We start from the raw sequence: 25,491 nt of genomic DNA, 5'->3' as shown, positions 1-25,491 counted from the left end.
CCATGCTGACTAAGTAGCCTAAATTAATCTGGTCTGAAAATGTGTTGCTGGTTAAAGCACAGCAGGTCAGGCAGCATCCAAGGAACAGGAAATTCGACGTTTCGGGCCAGAGCCCTTCATCAGGAATGAGGAGAGGGTGCCAGGCAGGCTAAGATAAAAGGTAGGGAGGAGGGACTTGGGGGAGGGGCGATGGAGATGTGATAGGTGGAAGGAGGTACTCACTGAAATCCTTGTAGAGGGAAGAAGAGAGTTTCTTCAAGGAAGGCATCCTTGCAAGAGGATTCGCAGTAGGTTAAAATCTTCGAGTAAAAAGTGAGGTCTGCAGATGCTGGAGATCAGAGCTGAAAACGTCGAATTTCCTGTTCCTTGGCCCAAGTCCCTCCTCCCTACCTTTTATCTTAGCCTGCCTGGCACCCTCTCCTCATTCCTGATGAAGGGCTCCGGCCCGAAACGTCGAATTTCCTGTTCCTTGGATGCTGCCTGACCTGCTGTGCTTTAACCAGCAACACATTTTCAGCTCCAAATTAATCTGGTCCCATTTGCCAGCAATTGGCCCATATCCCTCTAAACCTTTCGTACCAAGCCAGATGCCTTTTCAGTCTTAAATGAGGTTAGCACTGCTGCCTCACAGCACCAGGGACCCGGGTTCAATTCCAGCTTCAGGTGACTGTCTGTCTGGAGTTTGCACATTCTCCCTGTATCTGCATGGGTTCTTCTGGGTGCTCTGGTTTCCTTCCACAGTCCAAAGATGTGCAGGTTAGGTGGATTGGTCATGCTAAATTGCCCATTGTGTTCAGGGATGTGTAGATTAGGTGGGTTAGCCATGAAAAATGCAAGGTTACAGGGATAGGTTAGGGGAAGTGAGTCTGGGTGAGATGCATTTCACTGACAGTCAAGTGTAGACTTGTTGGGCCAAATGGCCTATTAGCGCCTGTAGGGGATTCTATGATGCCAGCCTCCACCACCTCTCCTGGCATTTCATCCATACATGCACAACTCTCTGTGTGAAAAAGTTGCCCTTTAGGTCCCTTATAAATCTTTTTCTTCTTACCTTAAACCTATGCCCTCTAGTTTTGGACTCCGCTGCCTTGGGGAACAGACCTTGGCTATTCACCCTATCAATGCCCCTGATGTGTTTATAAACTTCTATAAGGTCACCTATCGGGCTTGGACACACAGGAAGAACAGCTCTAGCCTATTCAGCTACTCCCAATAGCTTAAACTCTCCAATCCCAGCAACATCCTTGTAAGTCTTTTCTGAATCCTTTCAAGTTTCATAACGTCTTTCCTGTCGGAAGACCAGAATTGAATGCAGTATTTGAAAAGTGGCCTAACTAATGTCCTGTACAGCTGCAACAGGTCATCCAAACTCCCGACCAATAAAGCCAAGTGTACCAAATGCTGCCTTCACCACCCTCTGTACTTGTGACTCCACTTTCAAGGAGTTATCATCCTGCACCCCAAGGTCTCTTTGGTTGGCAACACTCCCCAGGACCTTACCATTGAGTGTATAAGTCTGCCTTGACTTTCCCTACCAAAATGCAGCATCTAACATTTCTCTCCATCTAGCTATACTGCTATTTTAATGAAATCGACAATTTTAAATGATCTTGATAACACTCATTTGATTTAAATAATTATTTAAAAGCCTGCTGTCAGTTTCTCAGTTTAGAATTTTTTAAAATCTAAAAGCACTCACCATTTCTCTTAGGAACTGAACTTACTTCAGGGGTTCAATATCTCCAATTGTACCCAGGATTTATGATTTGGATTATTCCCCTTACAGACTCTTCATGGCCTCCACAAGCTTTTAAAGTATTTTTCACTATTTCTAGCTGTTTCAAACTTCAACGAACAAGCTGCATACATGCCTTCCTCTTCTCCTCAGATGGTTGTGGCATTTGTAAAACTGAATATTTTTTCACGTTAGCAGTGTCTGGCCCAAATCCTCATTGCTGTTCACCATATTGTAAAGCATGATTAAATGAAGTCTTCGGATTCCACTACTGCCATATGGTACATTCATTGCCTCTAATCCTTCTTGCTGGTATCAGTCTAAACTACTGATGCCAAATGAGTAGGATTCCAACATGAATTCTTCAGTAGAAATTGGTTTCAATCTCAATGAATAATAACTACATTTATTACATATTACTTAATAGCTAGAAATACTACAGCTGAGATACAAGACTGTCTTGTGAGACAATCATGCTGAACTTAAAATCTAGTAAAGCCAAGTTGCCATAATCCCAGAGGACCGTAGGGCTGCTCTCTCAGTAGAGAAAGTGGGATCTTCATGGTGACCCCAGCTGGGATAGGAATTGAACCCATGCTGCTGGCATCACTCTGTATCACAAACTAGTATTCCGCCAACTAATAGATCTAGTACATATTATTAATTTAACTCTGTGTTGGAAGCACCAAGAATAAGCAATAAAGCGTAATATACTTAAGGTGAACACATGCAGAACATATCGGAGGCACACTGGCCTCTGGTTATCTCCTCCAAGGAAGAGCCCTTTATATCCTGATGGACAAAGTTTATCATGTGAAATCAATTAACCCCTTCAGATACCCAGGGAGAAGAAGTCATAGACATTGAATTTGATGGGTGTGAACTGTAGGTTGGCTGGAAGACAGAGACAGTGAGCAGATGAAGCAGGGAGAAAGGGATCCTCTCTTGTAGAAAAAAATTAATGATCTTGTTTGCTTGGACTTAACTAGACATACATGGACCCTGAGGGAGCATGCTGGTACTAAACATGGGAAAAACATATGCCCAGGCCATTTACTGACACCTCAGTGAGGTTTAGTGTCAAGATGCTGTTAACAACCTTCCAATACTGATACATGAAGTTCCTTGTATCAATGAGCATGTAACATTGATAGCAATGCTTTAACTATTCTTATTCTATTCTTAGCTAGCCATGGTCATTTTATCCCCTTCCTTCTTCCTCATTACAATATATCATTACACTGAGTTATCACTTTTCTCAAACTTCTGCCATTGTTACGTAGCCATCCTTTCTGTTAAACTTTTTTCCCACTCCACTGCAGCCACCTCAACCATACATCAATGATGTCATCCATGCTGCCTCCTGCTGTCATCCACAATTGGAAAGATTAATCTTCACTCACCTTCATCTGGTCTATTTCTGTCTCTTTCTTTCCCTTCCTAAACTTCTCTGTTTCCATTTCTGGGGATAGTGATGTCCACCAATATCCAAGTTGCCTTCACTACACTGCCTCACACCCTACTTTCTGCAAGAACTCAATTTTTCTCTTTCTGTCACATCTGTTCTGATGGTGATATCCTCCACAGTACTGTCTTTGTCACAAACTCCTGTTTCTTCAATCAAGGAATATCCTGCAGAGAGCCCTTGGCCCTTCAACACCCAAGAATTAGAAACATCAGGTTGCCCTTGCCTTAATTTTGCGAGCACCAGTCTCTGCATTCAAAGGATCATCTGGTCCCATTCTGCAACCTCAAGCAGGATGCTAAGGCCAGAGACATCTTCCCCTTTCCACCAACAGGTGTCAGAATTCCACAGAGTCTGTACCATCTGTGACACCCTTTTCAACTTGTCTGTTACTTCCGACACCTCTTCAGATCCCTCATGGCACCTTCCCATGCAGATGATGTAACACTTCTCCTTTTATCTCTGCCCTCCTTAATGTCCAAGACTCCAAAGACCCCTTCCAGTTGAATTATTGGTTTACTTGCTTACTTTTTCAATTTAAATTGTTGTTTTCACTGCTACACTGTAGTCTCCCCTACTTTAGTGAGACCAAAAACAAACTAGGTGACCACTTTGCAGAATACCTCAGCTCCATTCATAAGTATGATATTCAGTCACTTGCCATTTCACTATGCCATCTTGCTCTTTTGCTAACATTTCAATCTTAGGATTGTTACAGTGTTCCAGTGAAACCCAATCTAATCTGGAGAAAGATCATCTCATGTGCATTTTACAGCCTTCATGACTCAATATTAATTTCAACAAATTCACACCTTGAGCACTGTCCTCCAATTTTATCTTACACCTTTCTCCTTCAAAGTCTTGTGTGCATGGGTGTGCTCTTAGCAAATGGTAAAATCTACCATTAACACCATTTACACCACTTCTCTACTACCATTACCACTCCCTTTGTCTTTGCTCTGGGCACCCTGACCATTTCTTCCATATGTTCCTCCTCCCCCATTTTGTATTACATAAAACCCACTTTTCCAGCCCTCTTCAGCTCCAAAGAAGAGTTATCTAGACTTGACACGTTACTTCTGTTTCTCTCTCCACAGATGCTGCCAGACTTACTGATTTCCAATTGCGCAGTCAGAATTATTGGAAGTCTCTGACTCTAACTTAGATTTTGGGACTTTTTTGAAGGATTCCAAACCTTCCCAGGCTATTCCCATGGAGTCAACTGTGTATGGCCTTCCCCATGTCTCAGATGCATCTCCATGACTTGGGCAATTATCCACATTGTTAGCAGTACAGTTTTAAAAAGCAAAAGGCAGAGAAGGTCTTATTTATCTTATATCAAATGTAGTCACACTCTTTTGAGAAACATATTGGTTGATACAGATAAGAATTGGAAACACAAAATTCTGGGGTAAAATTTGGAAAAGCATGAAATAATTGGGGAGACAGAGACATTGCGCTAATGTGACTGGATTGATAACCCAGAGCCCCTGGATAATGCCTTGTGAACTTGCATTTGAATCCCACCGAGGCAGATGGTGAAATTGAAATTAAGACAAAAAGCTAGTCTGATGATGATGAAATGTCAATTATCATTAAAATGTATTTGCTTCACTCGTGTCCATTACAGAGAAATCTGCCATCCTTACCTGGTCTGGACAGTATGTGACTTTAAATCTACAGTAATTTGGGTGACATGTAATTGCCCACTGAAAATGCCTAGCAAGTCTCTCAGTTCGAGAGCAATTTGGGATGGGCAATGAATGTTGGCCTTACCAGAGTCATAACACTGCTGGTTCTCATGCAGCTTTCAACTGAAGTAGTTTAATAACTTGCCTGTTCAAGCAGACGAATTGAACCAATTGTCCTTCCTTCACTGAATTCATTCCAATTGGTAATTTCAGTGCTTTCCAAGAGAAACTGTCTTCCTCTGAAGTTGGCATGTTCATAGGCTATCCATCTGACAATAAACAGACAACACATTATGAGGAATTGTAAATTGAGAGCTGAATTATTCTTTTGCTTGATTATATTGAATTCATTGCATATTAAGTGTTCACTTGCATTAGTGCCAATTTGTCAATGTGAATTTATTTCTCAAGAAAGTTTGTCCAAAGGTGCACATTAGAAGCGTTTTAATTTGGCATTGATTTCAAATAAATATGCATTTAAAAGTTTATTCAGTTCACTTCCAGACTAAAGAATGTTTTGCTTACAATGCAATGGTTCAATTATTAGGTATTAGGAGTGAGGTTCATGAGGTTACGAAAATATTTCAGTTAGCTCATTTGTCCTAATGGCTGGTTTGTGATGAAGAGTGATGTCAATAGTGTGGGTTCAATTCCTGTCCCAGCGGAGGTTACCATGAAAGTTCCACCTTCTCAACCTTGCCTCTTGCCTGGGGTATGGTTATCCTCAGATTAAATTCACCCCAGCTGACTCATACTAATAAGACAACAGGACCACGGTGATTTTATTACTCCTTTCATAACATATCTCCCAGTTCTAATTTTAAGTATACTACATGTATGAAACAATGTTGACTAAACAGATTTTTGTTAAATATTTTCTGTAATTTTCCAGCTTTTTTTTGTAAATTCACAAAGTTACATGCTAGTCACGTAAGAAGGCAAGGAGTAAGGTGTGCTTTTCAGCTAATTTGAAGAATGATCTCGACTTGAAATGTTAGCTTGCTTTCTCTCTATGGATGCTGTCTAACCTGCTGTGATCTCCAGCATCTTTTGTTGTTTTACATGTACCTTATAATTTTTCATCTTTTCATTGCCTTTTTTATGTTTGTGTTGTCGATTCTGAACAGTAAAGCAATCAGCTTTTGATACAGAGGCTTCTTGTAAAGTAAGAATATAAATTAATACAGCAGAAAAGCATAGAATGAGATTAACGTAAGTAGACTGACGTAAAAGAACTATTACCATAATGAATATTGTTGAACAAGGACACATTTTCTTGAAGCTTTTTGGCTTTCACTCATCAGGACAATTCACACAAATGTCAATGTAAAGGGGAACAAACAGTATGAGAGGTGAGTGCTAATTGGTTGGCAAGTGGATTCAGATTGGTAGATCAGTTGCTACAGGGAACAAACTAGTCAATGATGACATATTTAATTGACAGCCTTGATTAAATTTTGAATCAGAAAGGTTGACTAATTGATTGAGGTATTCTCTCAGAAATGAACCAGAAAATGGTGTTACCTAGAAGGAGGCGAATGTTGTTCCTCTTTTCAAGAAGGGTAATAGGGAAATCCCTGGCAATTACAGACCAGTCAGTTTGACGTCTGTGGTCAGCAAGGGTTTGGAAAGAATTCTGAGGGATAGGATTTATGACTATATGGCAAAGCATAGTGTGATTAAAGGCAGTCGGCATGGCTTTGTGAGGGACAGGTTATTGAGTTCTTTGAAGAGGTGTCAAGACAGGTGGACGACGGTCAAACAGTGGATGTGATGTACATGGACTTCAGCAAGGCATTTGATAAGGTTCCCCATGGTAGGCTCATTCATAAAGTATGGGATACAGGGAGATTTGGCTATCTGGATTCAGAATTAGCCGAAGGCAGAAGTGGTTGTAGATGGAACGTATTCTGCCTGGAGGTCAGTGTTGAGTGGGGTCCCCCAGGGTTCTGTTCTTGGGTCTCTGCTCTTTGTAGTTTTTATAAATGACTTGGTTGAGGAGGTTGAGGGGTGGGTTAGTAAATTTGCAGATGACACAAAGCTTGGAGGTGTCGTTGATAATATAGAGGGTTACTGCAGGCTGCAGTACGACATAGACAGGATGCAGAGCTAGACTGAGAAATGGCAGATGGAGTTCAACCTAGATAAATGCGAAGTAATACATTTTGGAAGGTTGAACTCGAATGCTGAATATAGGATTAAAGACAGGATTCTTGGCCGTGTGGAGGAACAGAGGGTGTGCAAGTTGCCACCAAAATGGATAGGGTTGTTTAGAAAGCATATGGTGTTTTGGCTTTCATTAACAGGGGGATCGAGTTCAACAGCCATGAGGTTTTGCTGCAGTTCAGCAAGTCCCTGGTGAGACCACACTTGGAATATAGGAAAGAGGTGCATAGGTTAAGTTACTATATTTTACATTAGGATTAAACATCGGTACAACATCATGGGCCAAAGGGCCTGTTCTGTGCTGTACTTTTCTATGTTCTATTTTGTTGAGTTGAAACAGGCACAGTGTGTGTGCACAAAGAATATGACTTTTTGTGTTGCTTCCAGTACACGCCAAATGTACTAAACCATCAGTCTGACTGACATTCCTTAATTGGCAATCAGTGAAATTCTTCTCACTTAGGATGAGAGTGACTCCAATCATTGTTGTGTTTTCCTCCCTATTCCAATTGACTCCATGTTTGCCAGCGTTCCTTGATACCACACTCAGTAAAATGCTACCTTGATGTTCAGAAAAAAGACTCTTGCCCCACTTCTTGACTTGAACTCTTTTGTCGATCTTTGATCGCTGACTCACCATTGTCTCTTTGACAATTGAACACAAATTTCCCAAGTTTTTCCTGAAATTACGCAGGATTCTTTCACCCTTCCAAGAGAATGCATGGCTGCAGAATGGGAGGCATCTGTGGATCGTGGTGTAGCATCATAACATCACCACAGCATAGGACAGTGTCAACAGACTAACTAGTCTTTTCTTAGCTATCATTACCACGTGTAATTCAAATGGTGTCCTGAGATCGTTCAACTTCTGTTGTGGAAGCAGGTTGGAATCTCATTATAATGTCTCATCTATTGCCTCCAAAAGTGCAATACTCCCCCAGTATCTGACTTTCAGTTCAAATGAAATTCCAGTTTACATTATGTGCTCAATTCTCTAGAAAATGACTTAAACTGAGAACCATTAGACTCCCAGGAGCTGAGCTACCTCTGAAGTAAGGCTGACACGACTGTTCTAATTTCATATTTTCTGCGGTAATATTTATCATTTCATTGACTGTTCTTTTGCTTCACTTTCTTCCTTCTTTCATTTTCATCATTTCATTTTACCTCTACAAAATTTGTTGTTTTTTCTTCTTTTAAAGGTTGCTATTGATTAATTTCAGGTCCATTTCTATCTACCATCATTGATCTTCATCAAGGATAACATTCAACAATTCAACCCCCTCAATATGGTATTAAAATTTTCTATTTGGCTGTCAGGTCAGATAAGAGTGCTCAATTAAATGAATTATTCATTTCATTAACAGCTTTGAGGTTGTCCAACTGTACATGACTGAAACAACAATAATAATGCTAGAGATCAGTTTACACAGAAAAATGATTATGAGAATGGCAGTTTGCAATTTTGATATATATTTATAGGCAAAAAGGAAAATGTTTCCTTCATTGTACCATTTTATCTGTATGTTATTTACAGTCTGTGTTCAAGAGGAAGATATGTCTAAAGGGAAAGCAGGATTCAGAATTTGCTTTATATAGTGTTGTCCTAATTCCAATTTGTATCCAAGCCTATTTTATATTAGTCTGGTTTCGTATAGTTCAAGGTTGCTTACGAAAGTTGAAATTACAGGAGCAAGAAATGGTATTTGGCTGTTTAGCCAACTTCACCCAGAGACTGTGGCAAATTATTTTGTATATCTCTTACCAACTACTGGTATCACTTCCCCCCTACCCTCCAACATACGCACATACACATTTTAAGAATCCCTTCTTTATTTCCCAAGATATTAAAAAAAAAGTAATACTATTAACATGTTAGGGGCAGGAAAGCTGCATTAATGGTACAGAGCTTCACTTGAGTTGAATGCTGCTTAAAAGATACTGTGAGTCTAGTAAGCCAGTCTGTTTTGGGGATATGATCTTAATTAAATTATCTTCGTAGCTTGGAAACCTTCAAATCCTTCCACTTCACAGACATCATGGCAGCTTCTTTTAACAGTGTCAACTAACCCAGAATCAATTACATTCTCTGGGCTTCTTCAAACTCATATATCTTCTAAACAACAGAATATTTGAAATTGAGTGATTTGTGCCTACTTACATTCCACTGTTCACTTTGACTGATTTTGGCATTTGGTAGTAACCTTTGTCCTTCCAACAATTAATGCCTTCTGTAAGAATCAGCTCTTGACCTTCAAATGAATAAAGGCTAAATAAGCTGATAGAAGGCATGGAAAAATCCTAAAACAAGAAATAACAACAGGATCACACTACACATTTTTAACTTAATCATATTTGATATCATTAAACATTTATACAATTTCTCACAATGGCTGATGTAGAGACCCAGTATTGAGAAAGGTGAGATGGTGAAAGTCACAACCTGCCTTTGCTTCCCCTACCCTCTCTCTCCTTCCCCTCACTCTTTACTTACCCATAGACCTGTGGTCCCTTGTTGCTTGTAGGCCTCTAGTGTGTCTATAACCAGGAGATGCCACTGCTCCTAGAGGCATTTATAGCAAATGAGACTTCTGTCTCTGATAGGGAGGTATCATTCTGAAGATGGTATTCCCATCCCTGGAATCTTACAGGGTAATAGCCTTCTGTTCAAGGTTAATTAGGAATGGGCAGCATATGCTAGACTTGCCAGTGATGCACACATCCCATCAAAGAATTAATTTAAAGTGCCATATAAATATAAGTTGTCGACTTGTTGCTGCTTTCCTGCCAGAGTTGCAGTTGAAGATTGGTGAAGTCTTTAAGGAGTTTCATAGCCTATATTCTAGTATAGGGATGGTGCCTATGCATCCACTGTGCTGCCTGGTCATCTTATCCCATCCCACTGGTTTCACTTTCCACAGAACAAAAATGCATGGTATTCTCAATGGAATACCCAGAATGAGAAACCTAATGTCTTGCAATATCTCTAAATTCATTTCTGTGAGTAAAATTGCGAGCAATTAATATTCTGAGAATCTGAAAAGCTAGAAGTACAGTGCATTTAATGGGAAAGGTTCTGTAGAGAAAGTCAGGAACACTTGATGCTTAACTATAATGGTTAACCTTGAATAGCAAAAAAAGGACAAATTACACTAAAAGGGAGAATAATTGGCTAACCTCATGACACCAATTTGCAAACACTAATCACCTGGAAGAGGAACTGTCGGCAACAGACAGAAAATAGCCCCAAGGAGAAAATGTCCTGTGCGATATGCCTAAGCAGTTTGATGGAATGGAACCAAGGGAATGGTACAATGTGACACAATAGTCTGATGAGTTCACTGAACATGAAATAAGAGAAAAAATATAGAACATTGCAGATTAGGAAAATTGGACATGGGAGAGGGTGAGTGTGAGAGTCATGACTTAAGCAAGCAGAAGCAGTTTAGTAGAAGGTACCCATCTTGGATAGAAAAATCTGTGAGCCCTTTCAATGGTTCCAAAGCTAATGATAGAAGAGAAATGGAAGTTGAAAGAAAGACTTTATGGTGCTGAGAAGGAGCTTAAATTGCTTTCAAGAATGATTCAGAAGCAGTCGGTTGTTTTGGCTAGTCAGAAAGAGAAGTGATATAATTTGAGTGAGCCATGGCAGAATGATCAGTGGACAGTTAGGTTGATTTGCAGTGATGCAAATGTTGATTTGTACTCTAGAGATACCAAAAACGTACATATCTGATGGGCTTCAGAGATTGAATTAGGTTGGTTGACAGACATCCCAAAGAATCAAGGTCTGGGTAGTGTCCTTCCTCCAACACATACTGGTGGCCACTGTAATCTTTTCCATCATACAAGACCCAGCTAGAAAGGTGAAAAATAAAAGAAAAGGCATAAAAATATCACAAGATGCTTTCAGTTTTCCGTGTTTTATATTGCAAAACTAATAACAGTTTTGGAGATGTTGTTAATACTACAAATTTATGGAAAAAAATCTCTGGAAAAGATCTGTTCTGTTATATGGAACAACACCATAAACCTTTATAAACAAGATGTTCCCTTCATTCTCAATAAATAGGGCCTGAGAAAGCACTTACACAGAACATGTATTAAGCATAAATTTTATCACCAAGTGAAAAATTACTTTATTTTAGAAAGGTAAGGTCAAAAATGATTCATGCAGATTCCAACATTTACGCATTTGTATAGACAGAAGAAAATATTTTTGTATTTACCATCCTCGAAGAACTTTGAATGAATTTAGTTGTGAACTTGGTAAACTGGGTATTTCTGTTACAAATTCAACACTTTCTCCCTGAAAGTCAACTCTGTTGAATGCTTGGAGCTGTAAAACAAATGAATAAGAGTAGTTTTGTAACATTCTAAAATCCTTCTGTAATAGACATAAGCTTAGTCATACATGTTATCACTTCTGTCAATCTTCTCACACATTGATACATGAGGATATCAGTCTGTGATACCAACACAACTAAAGCAGAACCAGAAGCAGGGGGGAGCACAATTGTTGCTCAGAGAATTTTTGTTCAGAGTCACATCAGGCATTTCCACTAATTGGGTGTCAGTCCAATTATATTCTGTCTAGAGGACATCAAGGAGAACTGTGAATAGGATACACAACAGTGAGGCTCTTCAAGCTAACTCACTAATCCACACAGATTGCAAACCAGAAAGAATAGGAAACATATATTTCAATGAAGTGAAAATACAATTAAGACAGATGGATAAGTTGCAAAGCCAAACACGCAAACCTGTATATATAAACATTTTTCTAAAAACATGCAGCATTTATTTTATCGTTGAGGAATAAGCACTCTCAGCTTGTAAGATTTTCAGGCTTGGAGAGATTTTTCAATAGTAATTAGAATGTATTGTCAGGAAGATTGTAGTTTAGTGGCAATGTCATTGGACGAGTAATCCAGAAGCCCAGGTAAATGCACAGGGACATGGATCGATAGCCTTTCATGGCATCTGGTGGCATTTCAATTCAGTAAATATGTTCTGAAATATAAATCTTGGAATGTAGCCCAGTTATGATGACAATCATGATATGGAGGTGCCTGTGTTGGACAGGGTTGGACAAAGTTAAAAATCATCAGAGCTCCTTCATCGGGTGGCTAGGAGCAGCAGTCTGAAAGCTAGTGTTTCCAAATAAACCTGTTGGACTATACCCTGGTGTTGTATGATTTTTAACTATGATGACAATGAATCTTTCACTGATTGTTGTAAAACCATTTGACTGACATGTTTTTAGGGTCTTGGTCAGGTCTCAGGTCTCCATGTGACCCTAGGCTCATGATTGACTCTGAAATAACACTGAGTTCAAGGACAATTAGGGATAGGCAGCAAATGCTGCTCTTGCCACCAAAACCCATTCACTGATATGAATTGAGACTTTATTACTCAATAAACAATAAACTTACTCTTAAATGCAGTAGCCCCAACTTGTTCACTTGATAAATATATTCATACTATTTCAGTTTCTTCAATTCTGAATATTGAAGATTGTAACAGCGTATAGAGGAGCAACACACCTCTGACACCAATGTTTGGATTTCTTTGTTTACCTGTGCATGTACAGATTCCAAGTGTCACCATCAGATTTGCCCTGTACTAATGGTAAGCACTGATGTGAGGATAGCAGGTGCCTGGAATGCACTGGCAGGGAGGTAGTAGAAGCAGGTACGATAGCAAAGTTTAAGAGGCATTTAGACAGATACATGAACAGGCAGGGAATAAAGAAATACAGACCATGTCCTGGCAGATGGGATTAATTTAGAATAGCATCATGGTTAGCACAGACATGGTTGGCTGAGGAATCTTTCCTACTGCTGTACTAAATGATGTTCTTTGTTCCAACTAAAGTCTGACAAATATACAAGTTCAAAATCACCTGCTTGCTCTTTTATTCTATACCCTATGAATAAAGTTGAACGTACTGTTTGCTTTGCTTATTGTTGTCTCTATTTGCTCTGCCACTTTCAATGATCTGTGCACACATATGTCTGTGGCCCTCTGATCCTGCAGCCCTCTATTTTATACTGTCTGTCAAAGTTCTTCTCACTAAGTTGCATCACCTCACACTTCTCTGCATTGAAACTTGCCTGTCATCTATCTGCCCACTTCACCAACTTGTCAATATTCTTATGGAGTTCCACCCTGTCCTTCTCACAGTTTATAATTCTTCCAAGTTTGGTATTATCTGCAAATGTTGAAATTGCCCCCTACATGTCAAGGTCTAGTTCATTAATATACTTCAGAGAAAGCAGGAGTCCTAATGCTGACCATGAGGGACCTCCACTACAAACCTTCTCCCAGCCTGAAAGTAATAATTGACTATTACTCTCTCACTCATTATTTTGTGTTCATGTTGGTACCAACCCTTTTATTCCATGGCTTGTAACATTCCTCACAAATTTATTGCATGGCACAGTATCAAATGTCTTCTGAAAGTCCATATTCACCACATCAACTGCATTACCCTCATTGAGCCTCAGTGGGAAACAGAAGAGAACATCTCAGGAAGAGAAGATAGGAGAACTTTCTTATCACAATTAACCTTTTCAGTCTTTAATATAATAATATCCATTTTAATGTAGTTTTTTTTTTATCCCCTACATATTTTCCTTAAAAAATAATTTTTGGAGCTTAGACATGGAAGTGTCATCTTCTACCATTTGGTAACTTGGAATACTGACAAGTTGTGCCAATGCATCACCTACTTTCATAACCACAATTCATCAAAAGGATTCCTTAAACTAATTTGTGTTGACTTTTGATTTCTTACTTTTCTGGTGCTGGCCTTCAGTGGCCACAATGACACCAATGTGAATTGTTGGGTTTTAATGTGAAACCATGCTGCAAAGGACATTTATTTCTGTATTGAGTCATTTTGGATTATTACCATTTAGAATTGGTATAATGACATGAAGAATAGTTTTTGCTTGTGATGTTGATCAGATGGGCAAGGAGGGACATTCCTTCTGTCAGCTTCTTGATGTTGGTGAGATGACTTTTCATGATTGGCTAAGAGGAGATTTGATAGAGCTTTTCAAAATTATGAGTGACTGGACAGAATAGAGAGGGAGAAATAGTTCTTGCTCATAAAGGGAAGAAAAGAATGAGAGGCATAGATTTAATGTGAAGTGTAAACGCTTTCAGACTAACAGTAGTCAGGGTATGGAATGTACTGCGTGAAAATATAGTGGAGACAGGTTAAATTGAGGCTTTTAAGAGGGCATTGGATGTTTCCCACTGAAAAAAAGGATTATTAGCCACCGTGTCTGCTACCTCCAGTGGGATGCTACCATCCCTCTCCTCGCTTGTTAGCTTTGTGCAGTGACCCATTCCCTCTGGGGCATCCTAGTCCATCCCTCCTCCACTCCCAAACATTCCTATGACACCTTCCCATTCAATCACAGAAGGTATAGCACCTTCCTCTTTACTATCCTGTTCCCTCCTCACTATCCAAGGCTTCAGACACACCATCCAGGTGAAGCAACAATTTATCTGCACTTCACTCAATCTAATCCACTGTATTCTACTGTACTGCTCACAATATGTTCTTCTCTATATTATGGAGACAAAATGCAGGCTGGGTTTGCAGCTTTGCGGAATACATACATTCCGTCTTTAACAATAATCCTGAATATCCAGTTGCCTGACACTGCAACACACCACCATGTTCCTTGGCCAACATTTCTGTCTTGCGCCTGCTGCAGTATTCCATTGAGGCACAGCTCAAACGGAAGGACAGCATCTCACTTTCATCTTGGGGGCCCAGCAGCCTTCAGGAATCAATATCCAGTTCAATAATTTTGGAGCTGAAACATCTCATTCCATGTCCTTTACCCACTCCCACACCCCAGACCCTCTCATGATACAGACTGCTTTCAACACAACAAACCCATTTTCATCTACTTATGGTCCCCATTATCAGCTTTTCTCCTTCCCTGGCTTATCATCATCCATCCTATTAGCTGACTAACTGTCTTTCTCTCTCTCTTTGAACTCTATCTCCACCTATCCGCTCACTCCTTTGTACCCCTGCCCTCCTAACTTCAGCATATATGCCACCTTTTCCTGTTTACTATCAGTTCTGAAGAAGGATCACTGGACTTGAAATGTTAACTCTACTTTCTCCTCACAGATGCTGCCAGACCTGCTGAGTTTCTTTAGCAATTTCTGTTTCTGTTTCAGATCATCTGCATCTGCAGTACTTTATTTTATTGAAATGAGAAAATATTTCTTCAAATCTTTCTTTGCTCTCTACATATTCATTCAACTACAAACTTCAGATCAGTACTAGTAATCCTAATGGGTCAATGGTTTGAAAAGTGGCAGATAGAGTTCAATCTGGATAAATGTGAGGTATTGCATTTTAGTACAACAAACAGGGGCAGGGCAGTACAGTTAATGGTAGGGCTTTGGGTAGTGTTGTAGAACAGAGGGACCTAGGGGTTCAGGCACATACTTCTTTGGCGTTTGTGTCACATACAGACAGAATGGCTAAAAAGGCAATTGGCACGCTTGCCTTCATTGCTCAGTCCTTTGAGTGTAGGAGTTGGCAAGTCATTTTGAGATCGTACATGATATTGGTGAGGCCTTTTCTGGAATACTGTGCCCAGTTCTGGTTGCCTAGTTATAGGAAGGATATTATCAAGCTGAAGATGGTTCAGAAGAGATTTACCAGAATGTTGCCACATATGAAAGTTATGGAGTTATAAAGAAAGGCTGGGACTTTTTCTACTGGAGCGTAGGAGGTTGAGAGACGATCTCATAGAAGTTTATAAAATACTGAGGAGTATAGATCGAGTTAATGGTAGTTGTCTTTTCCCTTGGACGTGGGATTTCAAGACCAGTGGGCATATTTTTAAGCTGAAAGGAGAGATATTTTAAAAATGTATAAGAGGCATATGTTTTACGCAGCGGGTGGTTTGCATGTGCAATGAACTTCCTGAGGAAGTGGTGGATGCGGTACAATTACAACATTGAAAAAATCCATGAATAAAAAAGGTTTGGAAGGATATGGGCCAAGATCAGACAGGTGGGTGTAGTTTAGTTCGGGATTATATTTGGCATGGACTGGTTGGACCGAAGGTTGGTTTCTGTGCTATATGGCTCTATGACTATGACTATGTGCAAGTTAGGTGGCTTGGCCATGGTAAATTGTCAGATGCATCCACGAATGAGCAGGCTAGGTGGGTTAGCTGTGGTAAATGTGGAGTTGCAGTGATTGGGTGGAGGGGCAGGGTCTGGGTGACTCTTCGGAGAGTCAGTGTGGACTGGATGGGCCAAATGGTCTCTTTCCAAACTGGTGGGATTTTATGATTCGAAGATTTTACTACCTAGCATTAGTTGCTTTTTTTCATTCAGTGGGACACTTTGCTACACCTCCTTCTTTTTGTACTCTCATGTTCAACAGCATTATTGTTACAACAATTTCCTCCAATTGCCTACACCTGATGACTTTTTCTTTTCATTTATGTTTATTGATGGGTAGTAGCACTGGGACAGATAGCGAACACAATTATCAATTTGGGACGCAGGGATTGTTCACCTTCAATGTGCTGCTGCTGAAGAGCTATGGGGCATTTGTTTCTTTACCATCTTAAATGTAGTTAGTGTTATCTCTGTTAGCTTGTTGCAGATCTTTCTTCAGTGGTCACTTCATGTATTATGCTAGTTTAAGATAAACTTATACAGAATACACTGGACTCTTTCAAACAATGAAATCATTACTTCAGGGAATCAATGGTCTACTCAGCAAGGACTGTGGGTTCCTTAGAGGGTTCATGAGACAACAGTGCAGCTGAAAGCTTGGGTCACCAAATAGTTCATTCTCCAACAGTTTTAGTCAGCTTTGCTGGCTTTCGTCATGTGCAGTATTTCATCAATGCCTTTTGCATTGTGCCCAGGATTGTGCAAAATTGCCTGATCTGCCTCTGGAATGACTCCTCTGAACTGTAAGCAGGACCAGAGTTTCTTTCCATCAATGTTTTCCAATTTCAGCTTCACCACCGCTACAGTGACAGAGTAAGATTGTTGATAGTCTGATCCACTAAATACAATCATTTTTCATGCTATAATTAATAGACATTCATGTATGATTAAAACAGTGCTTTTCACAAACTTAAATAATACTGAATAAGGTTGTGAAGAAATCCCAAATTACTGTAAAATGTATAATTAGAGGTTTTTAATCTGCAAATTGATTATGCCTTCTTGTTCCCCAGATGAGGTGGTTGATTAATGATTTAGCCCTTTTTAAAATCTTTGGCCATATAAGAACTCTTTGAAAACCAATGCTCTCATCTAAAAGAATTCAGCTTAAATTATGTAGAATTTTTGCTGGAAATGTAATTTTGAAGATTTCAAATTAATGAATGCACAGATGCAAAAAAAGGGAAGTGACAACTGAACACCAGTGCTCCTCTCAAACACTGCATATATCAAGCAGCGGATCCAAATCACCTCCTCCCTTTGGGATCCAAAGAAACATATAATTTGCTGGTTCAGAAAGCACACGATAGCAAATAGCAGCAAAAGGTCAAGGTGATGTATGCAGACGTGTGATGAAGATCATAAGGCCATGTGTCAGTTATTGTAATGAGAAGCTATTTTGATACAAGACTGTTACATTATTAGTGATTCATTTTGGAACAAAAGTCCACTGCTGATTACATTAGCATTGAACATTTAATATGTTCATGTGACATTTTATTGTCCATTATTTCTATGGAATCATTAACAAATCTAAAATAAATTAATTAATTTTTGTTTTAAAATTGCACACAGAGGACTACCATTCAAAACTAACACCAAAGGTAAACTGTAGGCTTAAAAGAATACAGTGGCAGAGCAAATAACAACTTCAAATAAGAATCAAGCAGTGGGTATATAATTATTTAGTTAACACTATTTTATCACAATGAATATAATTAGCTATTTCAGTAATTTTCCATTCTGACCAGTGGGTCATAGTCTCTTATTCTAAATAATAACGTATTTATCTTAAGACTTTTGAGCATACAAAGAAAAAGTCCAAAATGTGTCAAATGTCAAAAATAAATTGTCATACCTATAATTCTTTTTGGGGTGACCCAGAAAATAAATCCTACATGATGTAATCATGTATATTAAGGCTTTCAACATGCATCTTATAAATAAATACAAGAATACTAGAGCAACATTTGTACTTTTGTAGGATTCCAAGAATCCTGCTTTCACTAAATTGGCATCCACCAGAAAATGTACAAACATTAACATAAATCAATAATTGGGCATTTTCCACTCAATACCATTGAGATATGCTCTTGAGTTATGCAGTCAGTCTACCATTGTAACTGTGGTGAAGAAAAAAATTGGTAATGATCAGTTGAAAGTAAACCTGACCCTGCTGGGAGACCAAAGTGAAGATACAAACAGGGTATTTAAATAAAACAGGTGTCCACAAAGGAGCACAGTGATAAACATAGCAAGTGCTGTATACAGTCTCCCAGTGACTTTACCAATAATGAACCATATGCACAAATAGAAATTGCAATTTTGGAGACAATTTGTAGCTCAGGTTGTGGATCAGGTTGTAAGTTTGCTCACTGAGCTGGTAGATTTGTTCTCAGATGTTTCGTCACCATGCTGGGTAACATCATCAGTGAGCCTCCGGTGAAGCACTAGTGTTCTGTCCCACTTGCTAATTATCTGTCCTAGTCTGTGTGGTGGGTGATATCATTTTTGGTTCATTTTCTGAGAGGTTGATAATTGGTGTCCAAATCAATATGTTTGTTAATGGAGTTCTGGTTTAAAAGCCAGGCATCTAGGAATTCCCATGCATGTCTTTATTTAGCCTGTCAAACTAATGTACCTCTTTGTCTGTGTGTATGGATACTTGTGATATTCCTAGGTGGAGTGGATGGGATGGCTTGAATCTTCTACTATGTGTTTCCGTTTGCGTTGCAGTTCCTTTGCTAGTTTGTATGTCGATGTACCAGGAAGTGAGACTATGGGTCCAAGGGGAGGCCCTTGTTTATGTACCTTTGGTAATCCAAAGAGTCCAGAAAAGACTCCAGGCCTCAGAAAAGACAGAAATATCATAATCCCACCAGCAAATAAAGTTTGCATGACCATCATCCTGAACTGAACACGGCCCTATTCACATCAATAAACATCACCCTGGCCAAAGAAACACTGTCCTCAATGTTAGTTGAACAAAGGACACAAACACCTGACAGCACCAACTTCATCAGCAAGGACAGCGTCCTCAAACTAGTAGACCTGTGCCTCACAACTCACTTCACTTTCAATGACAAGATCTACAAACAAATTAAAGGGACACCTATGGGATCACCAATACCAGGACTCTTAACAGAAGCAGTTATGCAAAAGTTAGAACAAACATCCCATCCCACATTTGGGTCCATTATGTGGATGACACCTTTGTCATCACAAAACGCAGCAAATTAGAAGAAACCCACAAACACATAAACGACATCCTTACCGGTATAAAGTTCACCAAAGAGGAAGAGCATAACAATAGACTCCCCTTCCAAGATATTACAGTAGAATGCAAAGCCAATGGATAGCTACAGACCAGCATGTACAGAAAAGCCACATAAATAGACCAGATACTCAACAACAGCAGCAATCATCCCAACACTCCAAAATGAAGCTACATCAGGACATTGTTTAAATGAGCCACAATGTACTGCAGCACCCAGGAGCTAAGAGAAGCTGAGGAAAAACACCTGTAAAATGTATTCAGGAACAACGGGTACATGATAAATGCAGTCTGTCAATTCCTACACAATAGACCAAAACAAGATGACACAACATGCCCAGAAACTCTAACTACCCTGCCATACATCAAAGACATCTCAGAGATGATGACCAGACGACTCTGGCCCCTAGGCATGGTGGTAGTCCACAAACCTACCATCACACTGAAACAGCTCCAGATGAATTTAAAGGACCCTGTACCAACAACCAGTAGAATGAAAAACATATACAAAATACCTTGCAAGGACTGCAACAAATATTATATTGCTCAGACAGGCAGGAAACTAGCTACCAGGATACATGATCACCAACTAGCCACCAAAAGACATGACCACACACACAGATGAAGAGGGACATGCACGAGAATTCCAAGAGGCCCTGCATTCAAACTGGAACTCCATTAACAAACATATCAATTTGAACCCCATTTACCAATCTCTCAGAAAAAGAACCAGAAGTGATATCACCCAACACAACAGCCCAAAACAGATAAGTAGCAAGTGGGATAGACCACCAGTACTTCATCGGAGGCTCACTGATGATGTTACCTAACATGGTGACGAAATGTCTGAGAACAAATCTACCAGCTCAATGAGCAAACTTATAACCCAACAAAAAGAAATGCCACAATTGGTTTAGATGTGCTTTAACAGGCTAAAACCATCTAACACATCATTGATGAAGATAGTCATTTGTTCTATTCACTGAGGATAAATTTGCTTCATTCCTCCTTTCACAATGTTATTGTCAGTAATGATAATACAAGTGAAAATTATTGGATAATAATTTTCTATTGAACAAAACATTTTATTTAATTTTAATTAATTTTTTGCAATTAATGTATATTATACCTGAAACTGCACTTCGTTCCCTCCAACAAGTTCCTGTAATGCAATTCATAGGATATTTAATCAATCAGAACACAATATACTTTATTATTTTTATAGTCTAAATAGTAAGTTGTTAATACAAAATTCATCGAATTTTAACAGAGAGGAGAATGTTTTTAATTGTAGAATAAATATCAGGCATTTCATTTCATGTTAAGAAATATGTTGTTTCTCAGTAAGAATGGTGGGCTGCAAAGGAACATTTTAATCCTCTCAAGTTGATCACTGACTCAAGATAAACTGTGGCTTGCAGTTGAATTAAGGTTCAAAAGTGGGAAATAAGTGGACCAACACACATGGACACAATTTAATCCCCATTTTAAAGAGATAAATTGTTTGTTCATTTTTAAATATTTCCATTATAAAATTCCATGGACATATGTCTAATGGAAACAGCCTGCATACACTTAGCTCCTTGAGCTGCGTTGAACAAATCTGCAGAGCCAACATAGGTTTATCTTATATTTTCTAAAGAGTTTATTAATACAAGTGATAAACATTCATTACTGTGGGCATACTTTGCCTCAGAAAGGAAGGTAGATTATTAAACTGTAAGTTTCCTAAGTTTCTGTAAAATATTTTGCCATTATAAATAAACAATAAGAACTGGCTAATGACTGGGATCTCCTTACATTTCTCTGTAAAAATCTGCTACTTGAAGCACTGTCTCCATTGGTCATGATACTTCTAATGGAGCCTATTATATAAGCAACTTGATTTCAACCCAAATATAACTTGACAGCTGAATATCCAAAACCCGTTAATTAGTTTGAATCACCATATTGTTTTTGGACATGGAATTTCAATTCTTCACCTAAGGACACCCTATTCACTTATGCCAGTCTTAGCCATATAAATCATACTATTCTTAGGATTGGGAGGGACAGTATGTCAGATAGTGTTGACAGACAGTGGCCTTGCTTTGCAGCAATTCCCCCAGATAAGAATGACCATCACAGTGTGCACCATTTGCCAAATCATGGGCTCAATTGACTTAATCCATGGTACGTAAGTAAATCAACAACTGGGACATATAACCTTGTATTGTCTCAAAAATAGTTTTGAAACTTTAGTCACAAAAGCATTTCCCTGTCTTGAAAATGCCTTTAGGACACTTGCAAATTCTTTTTATCTTACATACTGAAGTAAAGTTTTTTGATCCAGAGGTATTTCATCAGAAGGTCACAATCCGAAACATTAACTCTGTTTCTCTCCAAGGATGCTGTCAACCTCCTGATTATGTCACATATGTTCTTTTTCCAATTTCCAACATTTGCAGAAAGTTTCTTTTGGATCAAGAATGTAAATCTGGCTTCAGGCAATTAAACAATGAAGTTAAGCAGAAGAATGAATCTGTACAGTTTGGTTCAGAGGCATGGTTAATACAGAATTGTTAATAGTTGAATCACCGATCCTTTGTATTAGAACAAAAATGTTTGTTTTTATATATGTTGTACGTATAATGTGTCTGAATGTATCATAACTCCTGTAGTTTTATTGCAAATTGGAAATAAAGCAATTTCTTCCTTAACCAATCCTTTTACATATAATGACATATTTAAAAGTGGACTTTAGGTGGGTAGGGGCGGTCTGCCTTAGAGTGGTCGGAAGGGGGGAGGGGTGGGGGCTTGCTGGGTCTGTATTGTCTGCACTTTTGTATGTAACAGTATTGTCTAATGAACAAATGTCATTGCCACTGTCTTGTCATATGTGGAACTGGGATTTGAGGTTTGTCCTCATCTCCCTGTAAAATGGTTGAAGGGTAGGATTTGGGGCCTAGCTTTGCTGCTCCTCTCCCTTGTAAAATTGCTGTCTCTTGTACAGCTGTAAATGTTTTTTGTAAACTGTTTTGTAACTTGTTTAATAAAATAAATAAAAAATAAACAGGGAAAAAAAATTAAAAATGGACTTTGAAGTTTATTATTTGCAATGTGGGGAATGAATGATTAAGTAAATTTATGGCAAAAATGGCACTGCACTTTAGTTTGTTTAAAGGCCCAAATTGTTGTATTTAATTTTCAATGAAACCTAGGTGTTTCGGCTGTGATCTCCTATTGACAGGCTACACTTATCCAGTTAATGAGCAGTTTCAGCAAATTTCGATGTTGAACATAAAATGGGGAGAATTTTATGGCAAAGTGCTTGTAGTACATTGCATACAATGGAGAACAGATCAGAAATTAAGTATGGTGGTCAGTAAACTTTGGATGACTTTCCATTCATTGAAAATCTCAGTTTTTCAGTGTTTCAAAATGTAGTTGCGTAAAGGAGTCTGGACATAGGGCATACTCCTGACCATTAGAATTATTACATTGTTTGGCCGAGTAGCCCATACTACAATACTTCAGAAATTGTCTATCAGTATGCATTTTTGTTATTTTCCTGTATCTGCTAAAATGTTTACACAATTCTCTTTTTTTATCTTCAGAAATGCCCTATCCATGTCAGCGTTTAGCCTCCGATAACACAAAGCTCATCTTTATCACAATTTGTGTGAGAATAATATTGAATTCTTTTGAATATCAATATTGCATAATATTTGCAGCACTGAAACAAGTCATTTGTTTCATTAGGTTTGTGTTTATTCTTCACTTAAGCCTCTTTTTAGTTTTTCATCTAACCTAATCAACATATACTTCTATTCCTTTCTCCCTCTTGTAATTACTTATTAGCTCCCTAAATATAGCAAAGCTGTATGATTCAATTATGTGGCTGTATCACATTTGAATCATTCTCCAGGGAATGAAATTTCTCCTGAATTTCATGTTGAATTTATAAATCACTACCTCATATTTATAGCCTCTATTTCTGGGTTCGTGTACAAGTGGAAACATTTTCTCTATGTCTAGCTTAATAGTCCTTTTAATGATTTTAAAGACCTCTATCAGGTCTTCTAAAACTTCTCATATACAGAGAAATGTGTTCTAGCCCAACTTTCCTGATCTGCATATAGAACTGAGAGGTTACACCATTTCCTGCATTCTCTTTATTTAATGGTGTAACACTGTTCTTGCATTTATTTCAAATAAAGTGCAACCTTCATTTTGCCTTGACTATGTACACACCAAGCAAACACTCTTACTAAAGGCAAGAAAAATTACCAGTTGTATTGGGCGTATTGACATGATTGAGCCGTCATTTCCTCCCCAGTCAGTGTAGTTTCTATACACTCCCTTTTCTAGAATGCACTGCTTTCCACAGTAATGTTCTTCATGATACACCACCCATCTAATTTAAAGATACGAGTTGAGGATTAGTTTGTGAAATGGCACGTACAATATCCAATTCTAGGCAAGTTGAAAATATACTTACACTCCATTTTTCACTTCAATTGATTGAGTCACAGTTCCATGTCCAACCATTTTCAAGTTTGGAATGTCATGATTAACAAAAACAGTCTTGTCACCCTTTAAATCTGCTTCCACAAATAATGTGATTTCTGGCTTCATATAATCCTGGTGAAAAGGATAGTTAAAATGTTGTCACTATAAAAAAAACTCCACAATACCCAATGAGGGGTGTAGATTTCACAATCTGTGGGAATTATCTATCCCTTTCAATGTCCATTTGCCTCTTTTAACCCTGCAGCATTATAATCAGTATATTGTCTCCAGGCATAAGAAAGGAATCACATTCAGAGTTCACCCTGTATCCTAATCCAGGTAAATCATTTGGGGATTTTACCACAATATGTTTCAATTATTAAGGGATTTAAACAAGCATAATTTGTTTGTAACTCGGGTCTATTTGCATAAACAAATACTTGCATTTTGCATATTTTGTACAGCATTTTTTTCACCATGAATGGAACAAAATGAAGATGCATCTTTCAGAAAAAGATGTTAAACCACTGGCTCACTAATCCCCAGCTGGGTTGCAGAAACAGCATTTGGTGTTATGAGATTCTCTTCTTCCAAGGTAGCAATGGTGACTGTGGAGAGAAGAATATATTGGGACCCACTGGATCAATGCTGTCAGACAGCAAAGGAGCAAACAGAACCTTTTTCATGTTAGGGAACCCTCACAGCAACAAGTGCCAAGCAAGTCCAGCGTGTTTGTGTGCCAGCTTGCAGAATTTCAAACTTTTCTATGATTCTGCTCTTTTCTGCCTGTTTTATAGGCAGTAGCAATTGTTGAACACAACTTGGACAGAATCTCCAAGGTTGGAAAGAGCACAGAATGTTAATCACTTTTTATAATCCCATTACTGACTCAGCTGACCAAGTCCGCAAGAGGATAGTGCTAGACTGGGTTTGTGGAGATTGTGAGGAAACACAGAAGTGGAAAAAACATTTGACTTTAGCCTCACTGATCTACCTGTTGCAGCTGCATCTGTCCTTGACAGTATTGGCACTGCATAATCCTTCTGGACACAAAATCCCATCTTTATATTGAGGATACACTTCCTGATGATGCGGCACTACTACCATGCTAAATGCAGTAGATTTTGGACAGAAATACCTACTCAAAACTGGGCATCCATGAGGTGACATGGATCATTATCAGCAGTGGAACTGCATTCAATCACAATCTATAACTTTATGGCCTGGCACATCCTATACTCTACAATTACAAGAAGCCAGAAGGCCAACCCTGGTTCAATGAAGAATGCAAGGGGGCTTGTTTGGAGCAGCACAAGGCATACCTAAAAATGAGGTGCCAGTCTGGTGAAGATACAGCACAGGATTATTTGCGTGCCAATCTATGTAAATGGCACACAATGGACAGAGCAAGGAGCTCCCACAAACAACATATCTA

The 25,491-nt window shown here is 38.8% G+C and overlaps 1 protein-coding gene across 2 annotated transcripts in view; it reads right to left on the bottom strand.

Annotated features, from left to right (window-relative positions):
- Positions 1–25,491, bottom strand: part of LOC132821040 (uncharacterized) — a 99,616-nt gene that overhangs the window by 19,319 nt on the left and 54,806 nt on the right. For both annotated transcript variants that reach the window (XM_060833531.1, XM_060833532.1), the window contains exons 13-19: positions 24,046–24,188; positions 23,835–23,961; positions 20,695–20,727; positions 11,287–11,396; positions 10,786–10,915; positions 9,219–9,358; positions 5,037–5,160 (exon numbers count right to left, since the gene is read on the bottom strand). In XM_060833531.1, coding sequence (XP_060689514.1) covers positions 5,037–5,160; positions 9,219–9,358; positions 10,786–10,915; positions 11,287–11,396; positions 20,695–20,727; positions 23,835–23,961; positions 24,046–24,188 — 807 coding nt within the window. The remainder of the gene's footprint in view (positions 1–5,036; positions 5,161–9,218; positions 9,359–10,785; positions 10,916–11,286; positions 11,397–20,694; positions 20,728–23,834; positions 23,962–24,045; positions 24,189–25,491) is intronic.

Source organism: Hemiscyllium ocellatum, chromosome 12, assembly GCF_020745735.1.
Source record: "Hemiscyllium ocellatum isolate sHemOce1 chromosome 12, sHemOce1.pat.X.cur, whole genome shotgun sequence".
In the NCBI taxonomy this organism is placed as follows: Eukaryota; Metazoa; Chordata; class Chondrichthyes; order Orectolobiformes; family Hemiscylliidae; genus Hemiscyllium; species Hemiscyllium ocellatum.
The sequence above is the reverse complement of the archived record's forward strand: the minus strand, read 5'-3'. Positions and strand labels throughout refer to the sequence as shown.